This window comes from Microcebus murinus, chromosome 23 (genome assembly GCF_040939455.1).
Source record: "Microcebus murinus isolate Inina chromosome 23, M.murinus_Inina_mat1.0, whole genome shotgun sequence".
In the NCBI taxonomy this organism is placed as follows: Eukaryota; Metazoa; Chordata; class Mammalia; order Primates; family Cheirogaleidae; genus Microcebus; species Microcebus murinus.
In genome coordinates, this window is record NC_134126.1 from 19,659,088 (window position 1) to 19,676,874 (window position 17,787).

The following is a 17,787-nucleotide window of genomic DNA, read 5'->3' on the forward strand; positions in this document are numbered from 1 at the left end:
CAACCAACTATTGGCCGATGCTGTCCCCATGTTTGTTCTGCAAGTAAGGAGTAGGAAACCCATGGTTCCACCTAAGCTTTGATATTCAATACACCCTGACCCTCATTGTAGCACAGGGAATAACTCCAAAGCATGACAATTGGGGGCCTCCCCAAGCCAGCCTCAACACCAGCCTTATAGCTTAACCAAACTATTTCCAACTTGGTTGGAAACAACTAACCAACCAAGCAAACTAAGTCCATACATTAAGGTATTTCTAGAGTTTTAAACTCAAATGAACCAAACAAAAACACAACTTGCTTTCAATCCTTAAATTTGCAGAATATGTATGCAAATTTGGCTCTATAACAGGACCTGCCAAGTATCCCAGGAATCCATTTCCGTCACAGCTAAGAGGGCTGTGAAGGTCCCAGGCTCCAGACCAACCCTCCTCCCTCTGGGAATCAGCTCCCAAAGATAAGCTCTGGCTATTTCATGGACATAAAAGAAATGTTCAGTGACTGCTAGCTTCAGCCAGCAAAGAGTTATACTTTAAGCAGAGAATAATGAATAATGAAACAGTGGACAATGTTTTGTGTAGGTGCCATAGTAAGAGGTAGAGATGTAGTATCCCAAGAATGGAAAGATAAGCCCCAAATACACTCACCAGCAAATTGGTCTTGCTGATCAACACCTAAGTGGACATACAGGAATAACATTTATCAGGTGTCAGGCAGGTGGGAGGGGGAGGGAGGGGATGTGTATATACATACATAATGAATGCGATGTGCACCATCTGGGGGATGGACACGCTTGAAGCTCTGACTTGGGGGGGGGCAAAGGCAATATACATAACCTTAACATTTGTACCCCCATAATATGCTAAAATAAATAAATAAAATCCACCAAGAAAAAAGAGATAGAGATATAAAGAAAATTTGAAAGTTTCATACTGTTTCTTAAATGCGTGCCTCCAATTTCCAGCCTATGCAATTCTACTCAATCTTGAAAGACCCTAATTCAAATGCCACCTTATCCATGAAGTCTTCCTTGATTCTGATTCTATATGGAATTGTCCTTACCCTTCTCAGTGGCCCTTAGGATTTGACTTGTGTTGTGGTTATTTATGAGGATCTATTAGGTCCTGCTTGATTGTGAGTGAGCCGGTCTTTACCTTTCGTGTTCTTCACACATCCTGTTTGATGCTGTGTGCACAGTTGTATACCCTTTCATTAATTTATACATTTAAGGAATATACCTCAGTGCGGGGAGATGGATATTATTATTCCTGTTTTATAGGCAAAGAAATGGAGAAGCTACATTACTCCAGGTCATGCAGTTAGGGAAGGACAAAGCTAGGACTTCATCTCAGCTGTCTTTGCAGTTATTGTCAGGTGCTAGTGATCAGAAAAGAAACCAGGCAAAGTCATGAAATGTAGCCAAAATGTTTGTACCCTCATAATATCCTGAAATAAAAATAAATTTAAAAAAATAAAAGAAACCAGAGGGCAACAGATAGATACAATGTAACTATAGATCACATTTGAGTAAGTTTTGAAAACCAGGGCAGAATAAGGTGAGTGTCCTGGTGCAATAAGAGAGAACATTTTAAAGACATCTTTTTTAACTAAAATAATCAGAAAAAAGAAATCACTATTTTGTTTTTAATATAACTCCTTTAGTGAGAAAATGATGCATGTCTATTATAAAATATTTTTAAGACAGGGCTGAAGAAGGAAATGAAAATCACTCCTCATTCCATTATACACAGAAAGCTACTGTTGACCTTAAGTATAAATAATTCTTTCAGACTTTTTTTCTATGATCATAATCTGTAGATTTGAGCTGTGTGTTTCTTTCCATTTTGAAGCAATCAATGCTTCAATGTCAATATCTGTGATGAACAGCAGGAATCACCCCACTTCTGATACACGTGAGAGAGAGAGAAGAGTTTAAAGTGCCCTCATGAAAATTGTAGAAACCGAGGGTCACTTCACATGGTCAATTGATCATTGCAGAGCTTTCCAAGCCCTTCTAGAACCAAAGTATAGAAATATAGGAAGGAGCAACTTCAGATTCCTTTCTGAACCAAGACCAGAGCAATGATAATGTCATTCTGCTAAGATTCTGGGATCCGATCCGAAGTTGGAATGTATGAAGCTATGGCCTAAAATTAAGAGCAAGACCTTTGGACTCAGAAAGCTTAAGTCTCTTACCTTCGGTGTCCTTATCTGTAAAATGGAGTCAATAATATCCATCTCGGAGGCTTATTAGTGTAGGGATGAAATTAAATTGGGAAATGTTTTATAAACTGTGGAATGTTTACAATAGTATTATTGTACAATACAATAGTATTATTGTCCCTAACCTCTGCTTATCACCTATCTTGACTTCTGAGTCAGGTTGTAAACGGTGCCAGGTACTCTGTGAGCCCAGAGCACACAGTTGGCACTCAAAACTCAAGGTCGATAGGTGCACCAGCTCTTGTTACGCCACCCAGTACGTTTGATCCTGATACTACCATTCATCGTGCCATTTGTTTACCTGTCCAGATAAATGTATCATATTAGAATGGTACCTTTAGCCAATGTGCATTGACATACTGATTGTGTACCGTCTGTATGTCTCCACTGGGGTGAAAGGGGGTGTTTTCCTTAAACAATTTGGATCATGGTGACTTGAACACTTTATCATTAGAACTTACTTTAAATTCAAAGTCACTCTACCTGCCCTTCCTTTACATCTCAGCACCTAGAATTTTAGATAAATTTTGCTGCTGCTCCCCTGGTCTTGTTAGCAAGGAAAATATAAGCAATCTGAGTGGGATTTTATACTCCCAACTAGACGCTTACAAAATTGACCCTTCACCTCAGACAATAGGTTGACTTCATTAGTTGGGAAGTTTTTGCCACTGAAGAGCTAATGGATTTATGAATAGTTCAAATTTGGGGAAATAGTGATAGGAGGCTCATCTGCATATAATTATGTACCTTTCAGTACTGCTGGGTTAGGGATCCCCTATCATTTCATTTCCAGAAGGACCTTGTTAGGATGCTGAAGCCAAGGAGTTATATTATCTTAAGTCCTCAATTTTAAAAAGTCTTGTAGAATATAAGCAACCTCAACTGGTTTACAGCCCAAGGCTGCCCAGCTAAACACTACGTACACTTCCAGCATCAGTAGAAACCAAACTTTTTGCCTCATGCATCTGTAAACTTATTTCTGTCTGATTTCTCTGCCATTTAAGTTATATTAACTTATGTATGACTTAAAACCCACCATCTCAGATTATCATTCCTTCTCTTAGCCTCTGAAATGTTGCCAACAAATCCAAAAGTCTGCTTTCCCGTATGAGGAAACATTGCATTTGTAAAGCTTCTTATCTTTGCCTGCTGTATGCCGTGGATGCTTCTAACAACCCAAGGTGGGTATTATTATCCACATTTTACTGTTCTCTTTCTATGATGACAACATTTAAGCAATATTCAGCTGTATGACCTGTAAGTGACAGAGTGCAGTCCCAAGTACAGTTCTTCTGAGGTGCAGGCCAATGATGTCCCCATTCAAACCTTGCCTTAAGGGGCAGGAGGATGTGGAGGAAGGACTTGTGCCTGGATCCAGAAGCTTTCAGAACTTACACGTAGAGGTCATGACGCCTGCATTTCTTGCATACTTTATCATGAAGAAGGACGGGGACTCACCATGACCATCATGATATTTGTGTTGTGGTTCAGAACCTGATGGCAAAGGGAAGCTCTGGGAAGAAGCAAGCAGATGGATCAAGTTATCAAGGACAGCCCTCTATGCTTCTGTGACACATTCTGTAGACTATGGACCTCCTGATCCATTACATTCTCTACCCTCAAGCAAGACCACATACAGTGGCCATATTTTTTAAAACATTATTCTTTATTTGGTAAGGTGGGGCAGGTAGACAGCAAACTCAATATAGTTCATGGTTTGTTATGTCTCATCTTCATTTCTCAGACAAAAATGTGCTACAAGTTTGCCATAAGAAGATGCCAGTTTGGTAAACTGATGTGTCCCTTCAGCCTTCCTTGTGAAGCACATACACTAATGGACGCTGGTTTTTGAAAGGATGACTCACAGTTAATCATTTATAAGAAATAGGCTTACCACTCCATAAACTCTAGGAAAGACTGTTTTCTTTTCTAAACATTTAAATTACTCAGCCATGTTATGCATTAAAACCCAATTATAACTTAGTATGTCAGAGAATTTCAAAAGCTAAACCTTGTAGGATCTGTGCCTAAGACTAGGTTTTTATCATCCAGTGGCTCACATTCTCTCTAATACAGACTTTTAAAAAACAAAAACAAAAAAAACTTAAAACACAATGAGGTACTTGATAAGACATTGGGTGCCCCTCCCTAATGTCACATTGGGTGTCCCTCCCTAATTCCTCCTTGAGGAATGTGGGAGAAAGAAAGTCATTTTACAGCTTCTCTGGACTTTGCTCTGTCATTGCAAGTGATTATATCAGAAAAGGGATAATTGAGAGGAAAGTTTGGCTGTCAGAAGCCTGTCCTCAAGTCCCATAGAGTTCCAGCCATGTCCATTTTGGAAAGAGTGTACAAAATAAGACTTCTCTTCCATTGTAATGAAGGACAGTCAATCAGTAGCAAAAGATGCCAATATTACTTTAATGCTTTCTGGACTGTTTTAAAGTTGTAGGCCAGTAGCCAGTAGAAGTTTTGGGATTTCCCTGAGAAATTTCTCTTAGTCTCATGCCTTGAAATCTGTAAAGAAACCTTACATTCCCATCAGAAACCTGGTGGCTCTAACACTTTGGATGAGAAGATAAACAGCAGAATGGTCAAATAAGAAAACCTTAAAAGTTGGGAGGAGCTAGAATACAACTTAATGGTCAGCCTAGAAGGAAAATGAAAGTAAGGTTAAGTGATTTAAATTTTTTTAAAAGAATGAGTTTTCTTTTGTATTTTTCCTCTATACCCAAGTAACTAAAGTAAGATTATGAAATTCCAAAGGGTATATAAAAAGTGAACCCCCCCCCAAGAATCTCCATGCCATTGCACTATCAATATGATATCTCCAAAAAATCATAAGAGAAGCATGCAGTTAGTTTCTTTCTAAACATAAAGGCAACAACACAAAGAATCCATTGTTTCTACCTGGGCGTATCTGATATAACCTTGTATGCAACAATACTGTGGCACTCTTTTCTCCAGTTACTGATATAAATCAATCAGTTTATTTCATAATTGTAAGTATGTTATATAGTAGAATAATTGAGTTGCTATTTGAGTTGAAAGGGGTGTTTTCATCCAGTCCTTCTCCCTCCTGTACAGATTCAAGACTTTGGGTCTCAGGAAGAGTTTGTAACGTATGCACATTCTTCCAGATGATGGGAATGCTGGAACTGAAATCCAGGCACCCAGAATCTAAGGGTACCTAGATTCTCACCACAGGATCTCTCTCTGGAAATACCTTTCAATTTGGCAGAGAATCAAGAATCTGGAAGGCTAGGATACAAGTCAAAGACCCTCCTTCCCTCCTTTAATTGGGTAGACTCATCTTCAGTCTCAACAACAAGAATTACAGAAAGAAAGCAAAACTATTAGGTGGCAGCGTTGTTTTGTGAAACTTGTCTCAAATCAGGACAGTGCCCTCTCTGTGGAACCTAAATTAAGATAAGCCTCTGGGTTGTGTGGCTTCTTTGTAAATCTGGGAGATTGTATTAAGGTTTCAAATGATATTGAGATTTGCTAAGTAAAGTCCTACTTGTCAATAGCTCCTCTTGTTGGATATTTAAAGTTCAAGAGCTTTGTTTGCTTTAGTTAAGTGCTCTGAAGTGTTTCGACAGGCATTGGCCCATTTATATAAACAAATGAAGGAACACACCAATAATCCACAATACCCGGAAGCAGGCAGAGTCTAGAGTAGCAGAAATCCTTGATGACTTAAAGACAATCCTTCATACACCTGCTTAGTTCGCTTGGTTAAACAACAACAGGTGTGTACCAAGGGGTGTGACTACTTTAAGATAGGACTGGGAAAAACTATTTACTACTGTAAGACCATGTTTCTTTCTTCAGATGCATTAATTTGTGAGCATTTTGCTAAGAAGCACAATGACAACCTAGATAACACTATTTGTTTTCAAGAGATGAGTTTTCTTTTGTTGTCTGGTCATCCCTTCTACACTTGAGACAATTCTAGTTGGGTTCGTTAACAATTGGTTCCCGTTAAGTGTTAGTTATTTTGTATACTTGATCATCCATTCAGACTTTTAGACAGTATCAGTATTTATTTCTTCGTTTTAGAACTGTGACTTTTTAAAGCTCCTCGGGCATAGTTGCATATGTACATACAGGCTGGCCACAGTACATCACTATGCATAGATTGAAATTCACCATCAAATAATTTCATCTCCACTCTAAAAAAAAAAAAATGCATCTCCATCTTTATAGAGTTATATGGTCCCAGTCTGAGATCCTGTGATTTATCATGCCAGAATTTCCAAAGGCTTAAAAGGTAGATGTGTTTGTGACAGAGATCTAACTCCCAGCCTGCTCAGCCAGCTGAAGGAGAGTTACCCAGGGACATCAGTACATGGATGACAGCAGCCTGATCTTTAAATCCATGTAGACCCGGTTTTTAAAGCCTACCTTTTATCTGCGAATAGGTGTGTGACACAGTACTGTAACAGTAAAACGGAGATAATACTATCTCCCAGAAAATATCATCGTGAGACTCAAGTGAGATAATGATTAGGTTAAATCATAAGAAATTTTTTATTTTGACCATTACCAAGTAGCCCCCCACACACACACACAAAAGCCCACAGTTCCAGATGATTCAGTTGAATGAGTAAAACATTTAGAATATCCCCCTGCAAATAGAAAGTCCTACTAAATAGCACCTTCAAAAAAGGGAGAGTATGGGCTGGAAGGAGGGAAATCTGAATTAGCTGGTAAAAGTGAAACACACATCTGTCCCAGGAGGGAGCAAATGACATAAGAGAGGCGATGGCCATAGTTGCCAATGGCTCCTTCCAATTTTTTTTTATGACTGTTGACCTAATCCTGATATATTCTTAAGTAGCTCAGACTATTTTTTTTTTTTTTTTTATGAATTAACACACATATAGCTTGAATCCATGAAACCAAATCAGGCTCTGAAAACTTCATAATGTAGTTTATTCATGTTTAGAAATATTTTTAAAAAATCTGATCAGATGTTACCAGCCCACAAAGGCAGGGAAGGCAGAGTTCATGAATCCATAAAAAGAGAGCAGGCAGAGAAGGGAAGGAATTGCTTTCATAGGAAAGGTGTCATGACTGGTGCTTGGCATAGAACTTAAAGGTTAGCAAATTTTTACCACTTTCTTTGCCCCATCATATGTGACAGCCTTGACCTGTTGTCAACAGTTATAAATATCACATCATTTATTAACCCTAGCAAGAGCGGGTGGCTAATTGCAAAGCAGTGTATTGTTTGTAAGAGGCTTTGGCCAAGAGCTGGATATACTCAGCAAAGAATCTCAGAGCAGCTGAACCACCTGCTCTGAGTTGACACATCTTGGTTCACACAAGAACTTGAGAACACTCCTGAATTCTTGAATGAGTGCCTAGAGTGGAAAGGCTTACTGGTGTGGGAATTTGAGCTGAGAAAAAGATGATATCATGTTATAGATAGGATCACTGTGTGATAATCAGAACCGAAGGCAGTTTGCTGTGATATAAGGCAGAGGGAGTGTAAGAAGACGTTAGGTTTGGGTTTTCCTACAATCTACATTAGTTTTAATAAGTTGTAATCTCCTTTTTTCCTCTTACCATTCATTACTGCGTATTTTGAATATTTTTTTTTCCCCTCAAGTTTCTTTAATGTCTTTAAAGGGGAATGAAGGAATAAGCTTAAAACATTCAAGAAGGAATTGGATTTTAATTGGATGAATTCTCAGCTTATCTTGACTCTGGAATGCATTGTGGGTGTTAGAAGAAAATGGTGACACATTACTGCTACGCAAATGACAAAGAGGGGTTGGCAAAGGATTTTAAGAGCTGTAGTGTGGAATGGGAGAGCTTCCTTAAAGCTTTTCTTCTCATGTAAAATCTTACCAGGCTATATTTTTATACTTACTAAATTTGGATGTAGTAATGGCATCTCTCCCCGTAAAGAATCCTTTATATTTTTCTCCCCAAGGAAGAAAGTAAGTGAAGAACTCTTTTCTTCTCTCCTCTACCCTATACTCGTTAATTTGTTACATGTCTGTCTATTGCTTGGCAATAATGGGGATTTTTATTTCTAAAATTGTTATTGTTTGTGTCTGCTCCGTATCCTGTGAATGTTTTCATTGTTCGGCAGAGCTGCGTACTCTTTTTTGTTAGGGTCAGTGTTTGAGGTGTGGTAGGACATGCTGGTTCTCTCTAATTTGTTTTCTTAAAGGTGTTATATCTCTCTGCTTAGGATTATTGATGGTAACTACCCATATCCCCAACTGGTCGAATTGGCTAATTTGAACAGTGAGCTGAAAAACAGTGAGATAACCAAAATAAAAATGCTTAACTAGCTTCAGTCAATTCAATGACAATGACAAAAAATTACTGAATACCCACTACTTGCAAAGAGCTGGGATGAAAACTGCCAGAGAGAAAATAGTGAAAAAGATGACCCAGCCTTTGTCCTGAAGGGACTTGGTCCTATAAAAGCCATGTTTATAAGGCAAAAGTGGAATGTGATTTGGGCCATAAGAAATTGACTATTTATAATAGCACAAAGGTGGGATCAATTCTTTTGGGGTGAATGGAAGAGAAAGCCTTTTAAAGAAGAGACTATATAGGAGACTTTAAAGAACAGGAAGCATTTCTGTTTTGTTGGTGCTCTTCCTTAAATCAAGAAAATAAGGGCTCATTAAAGAAAGAAATAAGAATATACAAGCAAACTGAAAGATGATTTAAAAGCTCCACATCCGCTGGAAAATAGCTGCTAACTCTTGGCGATTAGAACATGGGCTGAGAGGATGAGGACCATGGTAGGCACCTTGTTGAACTGGGCACATGGTGGCCAGTGTGTCCCTTCCCTTTCCCGGAGTTCCTAGTGTTCTCCAGAAGGGTCTATATCAAACCAGGTGATGGTGTCTTATTCCTCTGCAATTTTCTATTCCTTACTGCAATATTGAATAATGCCTGATAGGCAGTCTCATCTCTCTGCAAGGGAAGGCAAATGAAGCAAAGATAAAATGTCAACCTTTAGCTCTTGTCAGTATTTAAAGGCAATATTATATAATACTATCCATCCATTAATTGGTAATTAAATGACAAACATATCACTTCGTTTCCCCCATGAATGACAACTTTTCTTCTTCCCCAAAAGCTGTTTCAGGAGGTTTTAGCGGGATGAATAAATGTATTTCTTTTAACACTTTTGTTGTTTAAAATGCTATTGTTTCATTTGAGGTGTGAGGAAATGTGCTAACCTTGTCATTGTTGGTGCAGCAGTGCAGAAATGATAACTGTATATACTTTTTTTAATATAAAAATAGAGAGGAGCAAGAAGGAGACAACTTATTTAAATCCCGAATACAGTCAGACCTCATATGCATTGTTAAAAAAAAAAAGCCCTAAAGAATTGCATATGGATTAGAGGGATGAATATTCTATTATTTCAGTCTGTTCTGCTGATCTTCTTATTGTGACTTTGTGCTTCAGAAATCTGCTAGGAATTTGGCTTTGCCGTAGTAGGCAGTAATTTTAAATGTGTATCAAGCACTTGATAGTGTATGATTTGCGTGCTGTTGCATTCCTATTCCCTAAATTTTCCACCAATTTATTACTTTTTTCATACTGTTTTAATATTTCAGGATGATGAATATATACAGCATCATTAAAGGTAAATAAAAAATGCATGAAATTAAAAAATGGAATATTAGATGTTTCTTTGCTGTAATCCCTCGGCCCAATAGGAATGAAATGTCTCTGTTCTGTCGAGTAATCCCTAAACATGATTAGGAACCTGGGAGTATCCACGCAGCCCACATAATATTTGTATCATCTAAGCCTATTTATGTAAGGTTTGAGTAAAAGTTGTTATTAGAAGACCTATAAACCCATTTTACAATTCCGAAAGATATGCTTGCCTCTTAATCTTTTCTACATTTATTATCTTTGCTGGAGTTGATGACAATGTGTTCTTAATTCACTTTTCAGAATGCTATTACGGTCCGTCTTTTTCATACTTAGATGATACATTGGCTATTCTATTGAAATGCATTTTTAAGACCAAGAATTGAGTTCAGCAGTTCATTTGCATCTTGTAGCTGTTTTTTCAATATTTGTAGGAAGGAGAAGAGTTAGTTTCCTAGAGTCTTTTCACAGCTTCCAGACATTATTTGAATGTGTGTTTAGGGAAAATTTTCCCAAAGTATTTCCTCTTTTAAGAAAGTCTGTTCTGTATCAACCCACAAAGATTCTGTGGGGGGTTTTTTTTTATTGTTTTTTCTTTAATAACAGCTGTTTGCACTCTTTGATGCTTTCCTACAAAATTATTTAAATTTGATTGTGATTTTTGAAAGAAGGCAGTGTTTTGTGAAGAGACTATCTTAATATAAAAAGACCAAGAATGTTTTCTCTAAACCAAGAGTAAGATAACAAAGCCCTGATAGATGCCCCACATTGCTCTAATGACTTCTTTGGGAAAACATTTTTCTTTATTAGCAACTCTTCAGTGGTTGCCCTCTTTGGAAGGCTTCTTTATAGGGAGAAGTTTTTCAAAACATCTTAAAAGTCATATATATGATTCCTTTTTTCTCTTCCCTCCCCTTAGATGTTAGTGGATACCATACATCTCTTAACGCAGTTAGGTCTTTGAAATTTGCAAGGGCTGATCTAGCAAATGCATGTAAGAACCCTTGAATTTCGGGAAAGTTAGGTGTGCACCATTTGCAAACTTATTCCAGATACATTAAAGTAATAGGACAATTCTGAAAAAATGATTTTTTTTTTTTACTGTAGCATTCCTTGTTTCCTGCTTATTTATTTTTGGCTTAGGCACAAAAGGTATTATTTTACTATTCATTCCTTAACCAAAGTCATGGAATGTGAAGATCAATAGCTCTTTTTTTTTTTTAAATCGACAAATAAAAATTTGTATATGTATATATATTGTGTGCAACATGTTTTGAACTATGGAGACATTGTGGAATGGTTAAATTGAACTAGTTAACCTGTGCATTACCTCGCATACTTATCTTTCATAGCTCTTTTTTTTTTTTTTTTTTTTTTGAGACAGAGTCTCACTTTGTTGCCCAGGCTAGAGTGAGTGCCGTGGCGTCAGCCTAGCTCACAGCAACCTCAAACTCCTGGGCTCAGGCAATACTACTGCCTCAGCCTCCTGAGTAGCTGGGACCACAGGCACGTGCCACCATGCCCGGCTAATATTTTTCTCTATATATTAGTTGGCCAATTAATTTCTTTCTATTTTATAGTAGAGACAGGGTCTCGCTCTTGCTCAGGCTGGTTTCGAACTCCTGACCTGGAGCAATCCTCCCGCCTCGGCCTCCCAGAGTGCTAGGATTACAGGCGTGAGCCACCGTGCCCGGCCTATTTTTCATAGCTCTTAAGTCCACAATTTTGAGATATGAGTTATTATTAAATGACCACAGTTCCTAATGAACACCCATGAATGCGGTATATGTTAAAACCACGTTTTATACAGGCCCGCAAAGATGTAAAGTGGCAAGACCTTTTAAAGCTTTGCTCCCATTTTGGCAAGTTAGCTCTGATGACCTATGGTGAATCTTAGTGGCAAAAGAGGCGTGCATCCCTTTAGCATCTGTGTAAGTTCAAGTTCTGTTTCCTGCAGACTCCAGGTTTGAGCAGAGGAGTTCACAGCATTGCTACTTTACACTTTACAAGTGTGCCTTTTGGTGTACACGCTGCCAGCCACCGCCAGCATTTCCCTCTGGAAGCAGGTTTCTGTGCGTGTTCCCTAATAGGCAGGAAAAAAAGGGACACCAAAGAGCATATGGCCGATAGACCCCTGGATGAACTTTTCTCCTAGGAAGGCGTTTAAGAGCTGGGGCGGGGGTGAGGGAATAGTTTTAAATAGTCCACACACTTATGCTACAAAAATTAGCCGGCGAGCATGTGCTTTCGTAATGGTCCTGTGACACTGTGACAGTGCCGCTTCATTGTGTTCAGTTCAGCGGAAATCTGAGCCTCCCTCCACCAGCTGTGCTGAACCCAACGCAAATGTCTCGGGTTCAGCCGGCAGATACAGCCCTGCTGTGTCGCAACTGCAGTTCGTAGGGGGAATGCCAGGTGCAGCAAAGCTAGGGAGGCCGGAGCCTGGGTGGCCCTCTTCCCCAGGCAGGTGGCACAGCGCCCCAAGAGGGAAGGGAAAAATCTGGGCGGCTATTCTGGAAATTTTCTGGATTAGGTACGTCGTAGTACATGGCATTCCTCAAAGCCCTTCCAGATAATGCTGAGGCCAACGAAGTGGAGGGCAGTGTCGCCTAGGGGTCAGAGCTCAGCCTCTACAGTTGTTTCCCAGCTGTGTGACCTGGGGCCAATTACCTAACGTCTCTGCACCTCAGTTACTTTATTTGTAAAATTTGGATAATAATATTATCCACTTCGAAGTAGATGATGATATTATAGAAAAATACTCCTTTTAAAGCTTTCAGCTTGGTGTCTGGCACAGCTCGTAGTGAGCATTCAGCATTGTCACCATTGGGAAGCTCTCCTTGCAATGCTTCCTGTTTTAAAAATGGGGAAACTAAGGCTATATAAATCATGAGCTCACCTAAGCCCACTTGGCCCAGAACAGGATTCATGTTTCCTGGCTTTCATGCTATTATGCTAACCACTAATCTATGCTTCTTTCCTGCATCAAGCCCTTAACATTCCTATTCTTGATTAAAACAACGGGAGGATTTAAGAAAATAATGGTAAGAAATAGCCTCATGGAGATTAACTTAATCTGCTACGTCTCAGATGGAGCTGATCATATTTGTAATAAATAACAATCTTTTCGGTCAGTCTCTTCTCACAGCCATAATAAAATTATAGGATTTTTTTTTTTAAGGATAAGTTTTACATTGTTGGTGAAATTGGCAAGTTTTTGAAATAATTATGTTTGGTGACTCTATGAGTCTCATATGCTTCTGAAGCTATCCACAGATGTTTAAACGGGCTCTGAGCCTTGGGCAGAGAAAGGTAGAAAAATGTTTACCGTTCATAGTTGTGAAGGCACGCTGGAGTATTTTGCCTTAAGCAATTCAGAAACTCCTGGGATAAGCAAAAAACACATTTTCAAAGTGAAAGACTGAAGAAGGTAGCAGAAATACTACATGGCAGGGTTAAAAACTGATAATGAGGCTGGATTGAAAAGCGTGGAGAGGGAGTCATCTTTATGCCTCTTCTATTAATAATGAGTTGTGTCTATATTCACAAATTAGTTTGCAAGTTAATATTTGGAGTTGGCTAGACAACGGGTTATTAATTTTTTGTGCAGAAAAAGTAGTTGAATTCTCCAGTTATCCGAGTGATTTTGACACTCAATTCCCCAAACAAGCAAACAAAACAGGTTGTGTATATAGGCACCATAGAATTCAGCTCCCTCTAGGTTGTGAATTTCATTCTACTGATGGAATTCCCTTCCACCCCCAAAAATAAATAGGAAATAAGCACAGGTCTGCTGCTCATGTCCTCAGCGCAGTCAGCCTGCTAATTTGGTCTGATTACTAGATATGGCCCAGTGGTCCGGGGGTGTTTCTTCTGAGCAAATGACAACAGTATTGTGGTGGGGAGAACAGGAGCTTTTTTTTTTTTTTTTTTTTTCTCTTCTCATCACCAAGGAGCAAAGCCTTTTGGGCACATTAGCACTACTTTCAGCAGTAAATGCAAAATGGGAAATAATTGGGTTGAGGAGCTCCTGGGATATTAGTGGTGCTGCAGGCAGGAAAGCAGGCATTGGAAAATAAATGACAAATTAGTATGCTTAATCTCTTTATTGTGAATCAGATGCCACAGCAGAGGTTCATAATACATTAATAAACACCAGTTAATGCACCTGAGATACGATTCCTCAAATTCACAAGAGTGGGAAGGATTCCTTCCCAAGGGAGTGAGGGTGTTTATGAATGATTTTTTTTTTCTGCTATGTAAGCAGGACTTTATGGTATAAATCTAGGGAAAGGAGAATAGCCATTGTGTGTGTGTGGCACTTACACACTTAGGGCCACTTTCATGCATATCAACCTGCTAGGGCTTCACTTGGACATTCCTGGGCGAGGCAGGTTTTTTTCTATGTCACCAATTTACAGACAAGCCACCTAAGGCTAACAGAAGTTAAATGACTTACCAGTTGTCACTTGACATTGGTCAAGCAAAGATTTGAACCTTAATTTTCTTCTTTCTAAACTTGTGTTCTTGCCACCCCATTTGATTCCACAAATCTATAGATTTGTTGAGTCAAAATCTATCCTAGTTGTTACTCTATATAATGTAAATCCTGACATCCTTGGAGTTGTGGCATTTTCCCCTGGCCCATCACAACTAAGTTCCATGATATTACAAGTATAACTAAATTCTAAAATATTACTAAATTGCTGATATTACAAAGTCTTCCTTTCCATGTCCTTTATGACACAAGGGAGTTCTGTGCTAGTTCACCCATGGAAAATCTTACACACACACAGGGTCACAGCTGAGCCTCACTTAGTGTCCAGAGTATCACTAACCAGGCTTGGCAAGGTTACTGCTCTGGGTGCTCTGACGTTTAGCTGATCATGTGTTTAATGGGCAATGGTATCCAAGTCGTGGGTTTTCTATTCTAGCAACTCCAGAACATGAGTCAGCCGACACAGCTCACGGGATCTGTTAGTGACTGGGCATCTGTACAGTAACTTCATCCAACTTAACTCTGGTTACTCTGCCCGCTTACAGTCCACAGCACTTAACAGTTTGGCTGTACAATGTTCCTTCTTCTCAGTTAACATGATGTTTTGCAATTATTCCAATACTTGGTATGGAGGGTAATATTTTTGTATACGGAGCCCCTTCTATCCTCATGTATATCAGCCCTGTCCTCTTTGTTATGTAGCCAAGAAAGCAGGCACTAAATTTATGCTTGTTGGTCAGTTGACCAGAGAAACTTTGGCCAACCATGATCCCTCTTATATGATGGTAACAACATGACCACATTGGCAATGGGAAAGAGAAGATAATAGCTAGCTATGGTCGTGGAAAACAGGGAGTGGATAAAAAAGATGTACAGGAGATGGAAACTGTAGGAATTAGGTTAATCTTTGAGCCAGTGTTATCAAAATTGATGTCTAAAAAAGAAACAGTGAATGCTAAAGAGAGGAAGACAAAAAAACATAGCACAGAGTGAAGAATGCCAGGAACAAACTTCTCTCTCATTTTCTTATAGCATCTATGAAAGCCGTGTCTGTGTGGTCCAAATGGTTGCTCTCCTTTTTTGCCTCGTTCATCATGCAATCTACAGTATGAACAAGCAGTTCTGCAGAAATTGGAGGGCACTGGACTCCCAAAAATAAGTTAAATAGAAAAATTATCCATTGCGTGGTTATGCAGACACACCCTTTTATTTTTTAATCCGGTTTTTGTGAAGGATTTAAATGTATTTGCTTAGGGTTGTCAGATAAAAGCAAAAATTTTCCTATTCTTTCGAAGTAAACTTTAAAGAACTGTGTTTAAAACAGACTAGGTTAAAAAAACCATGGATTTACTTTCTTTATATGATAACTCTCGTAAGCATATATTTGACTCTTTAACTCGATTGTTTCTTTTGGTATCTTTTCTTAATAGTAGGACTTGGAGATTTCCGGGTAATTATGCCTCCTCCCTTTCTAAGGACGGTCTGTTACCGTTTTTCTCTAACTAACCTGTGATCACGTAATGGATGAACCTCTGTTTTAATGACCCTCCCTGATTTGACAGTGGCCAAATGTGTGCCGGAGTCAGCTCCTTGGGCACTGTTTTTGTTCTACATTCCTCAGTACTACGACAAAAACTATTTACGTTTTGCTTGAATAGGTTAAACACCATTTTAGAAGACTTTAGATTGCTTTTGAACATATTTGAATGCATCTTTAGCCATCACTAGGCTTAAAATGGAAACCCTTTTTTCAGCTTATCTGTATTAAACACCTGTAAAAATCAATGGTACTGTATTTTTTTTTCTTATAATGCTCTGTTCCTTTAACTAATGCCAGAAATAATGCACAATTTATTCTAGCGTGTTCTTTTTCCTTTGCCTGATGTTCTTCGGTAGTAAGTGGCATAGTGTATAAGAACTCACTTCTGCTGACTTAATAGTAAAATTGCCAGGTTGATGTTGAAATTCAACCAATTGGAGCCTAATCCTCAAAAAGAAATTTGCTGTCTCTCCTCCTCATTATCATCCCTTTTCTTCATAATGAATATGCAGAAAGTTTATTTTATTTTCTACAAGTGCACATACTTACATAAATGACCGATAGGAGAAGTTAGAGTTAACTAGTGATGTTTTCTTGAGCATTGTTATTTTTCCCTAAAATCAGAAGTCATTACATTTTTATTGAAAATATTGAGTGGTTTGTATGAGCTTTATGCCAAACTAAGATTAGTGTGCTGCAGCCCATTACAAATGTGGAAGATTGACCATTTTTTATGGGTTAGAATAAAAAATATGATAATAATGTCTTCTCATCATCATAAAGAGATGATAACGACTAAATGAAATATTTATATTATCTCATTTTATTTGATAGGTTACATCTTCTCCCATACCAAACACTTCCTCGAGAGCAACCATAGCCTCCTGTTTAAAAAAGAAATCTTTGTAGAATTCAAGTTCTTTCTATTTGTGCTAATAAATCCAGTAATCCAATATTTTACTCATTTTTATTCTCTTTTAGTTTCTGGACTTTGATTTTGCCTCTCAAAACAGAGCCTAGTGATCTTGTATGTTTTGATCAGGATTGTGCATTAAAAGCAGGTTACATTTTAGTTTATCTGTGCATCTCTATGTATCTATTCCTAAATATATTGCTTTTTGGAAAGTGGGGCTAATTCTTAAGCAAAAAATTAATCTATGTTTATGACATATACATATATCATAGAGTTATATACATATATACATGTATATATATCATAGAGATATATATATACACACACATATATCATAGAGTTATATATACACATGCATATATATATCATAGTTATATATATATATATATATATCCATTTTTGTTTAAGAATTAACCCTACCTTCCAGAAAGCAATACTTGGATTTTATATGTAAAATAAATATCATATAGTTTATCATGGATACATATATATATATATATAATCTGCCCTTTATCAGTGACCACTGTATTCTTTATACCACTCTGTCTTTTCATCAATTACATTTTGAGGATTTCCAGCCTGTCTCTAAGATTCCGTCTTCTCCTTCTATGTACTATCTTGCCAGCTGGACTCTTTGCAGACTTTTATGGTTTCTTTGAGATTTAATGTATAGGAACACTGACATACATTCCACTGTATAGTCATGGAAAGATTAATTTTTAACACCGCGTGCTCTGAACATAGATACGCAGGTGGTGGCCAAGAGCAAAAGGAATAGAAATGGCATAGGAAACAGGGTCAGGAGTTTCTGCCATTTGCACAAAGGCATTGGTGCATGTCTTGAAGGGTCTGGTGCAAGTCTGGGGAAGGAATTTGAGCCCTGGTCATCTGAACGTGGGATTAGGGGTGACTCGCCCTGCTGCTGCTCTGTTTGCACTGCCAGTGCTCGTAAAAGATTCTAAGAGTTCCC

The 17,787-nt window shown here is 38.3% G+C and overlaps 1 protein-coding gene across 8 annotated transcripts in view; it reads left to right on the top strand.

The window, feature by feature from the left end:
- The window catches only part of ESRRG (estrogen related receptor gamma), a 594,335-nt gene that overhangs the window by 271,327 nt on the left and 305,221 nt on the right, over nucleotides 1-17,787 (top strand). Inside the window, exons 1-2 of one of the 8 annotated variants that reach the window (XM_012745571.2) lie at nucleotides 830-8,173; nucleotides 9,824-9,852. The exons of the other annotated variants lie outside the window; for them this stretch is intronic. Coding sequence (XP_012601025.1) covers nucleotides 8,121-8,173; nucleotides 9,824-9,852 — 82 coding nt within the window. The 5' untranslated portion in view covers nucleotides 830-8,120. Of the gene's footprint in view, nucleotides 1-829; nucleotides 8,174-9,823; nucleotides 9,853-17,787 lie in introns of those variants that run through there. 8 annotated transcript variants of the gene reach the window in all.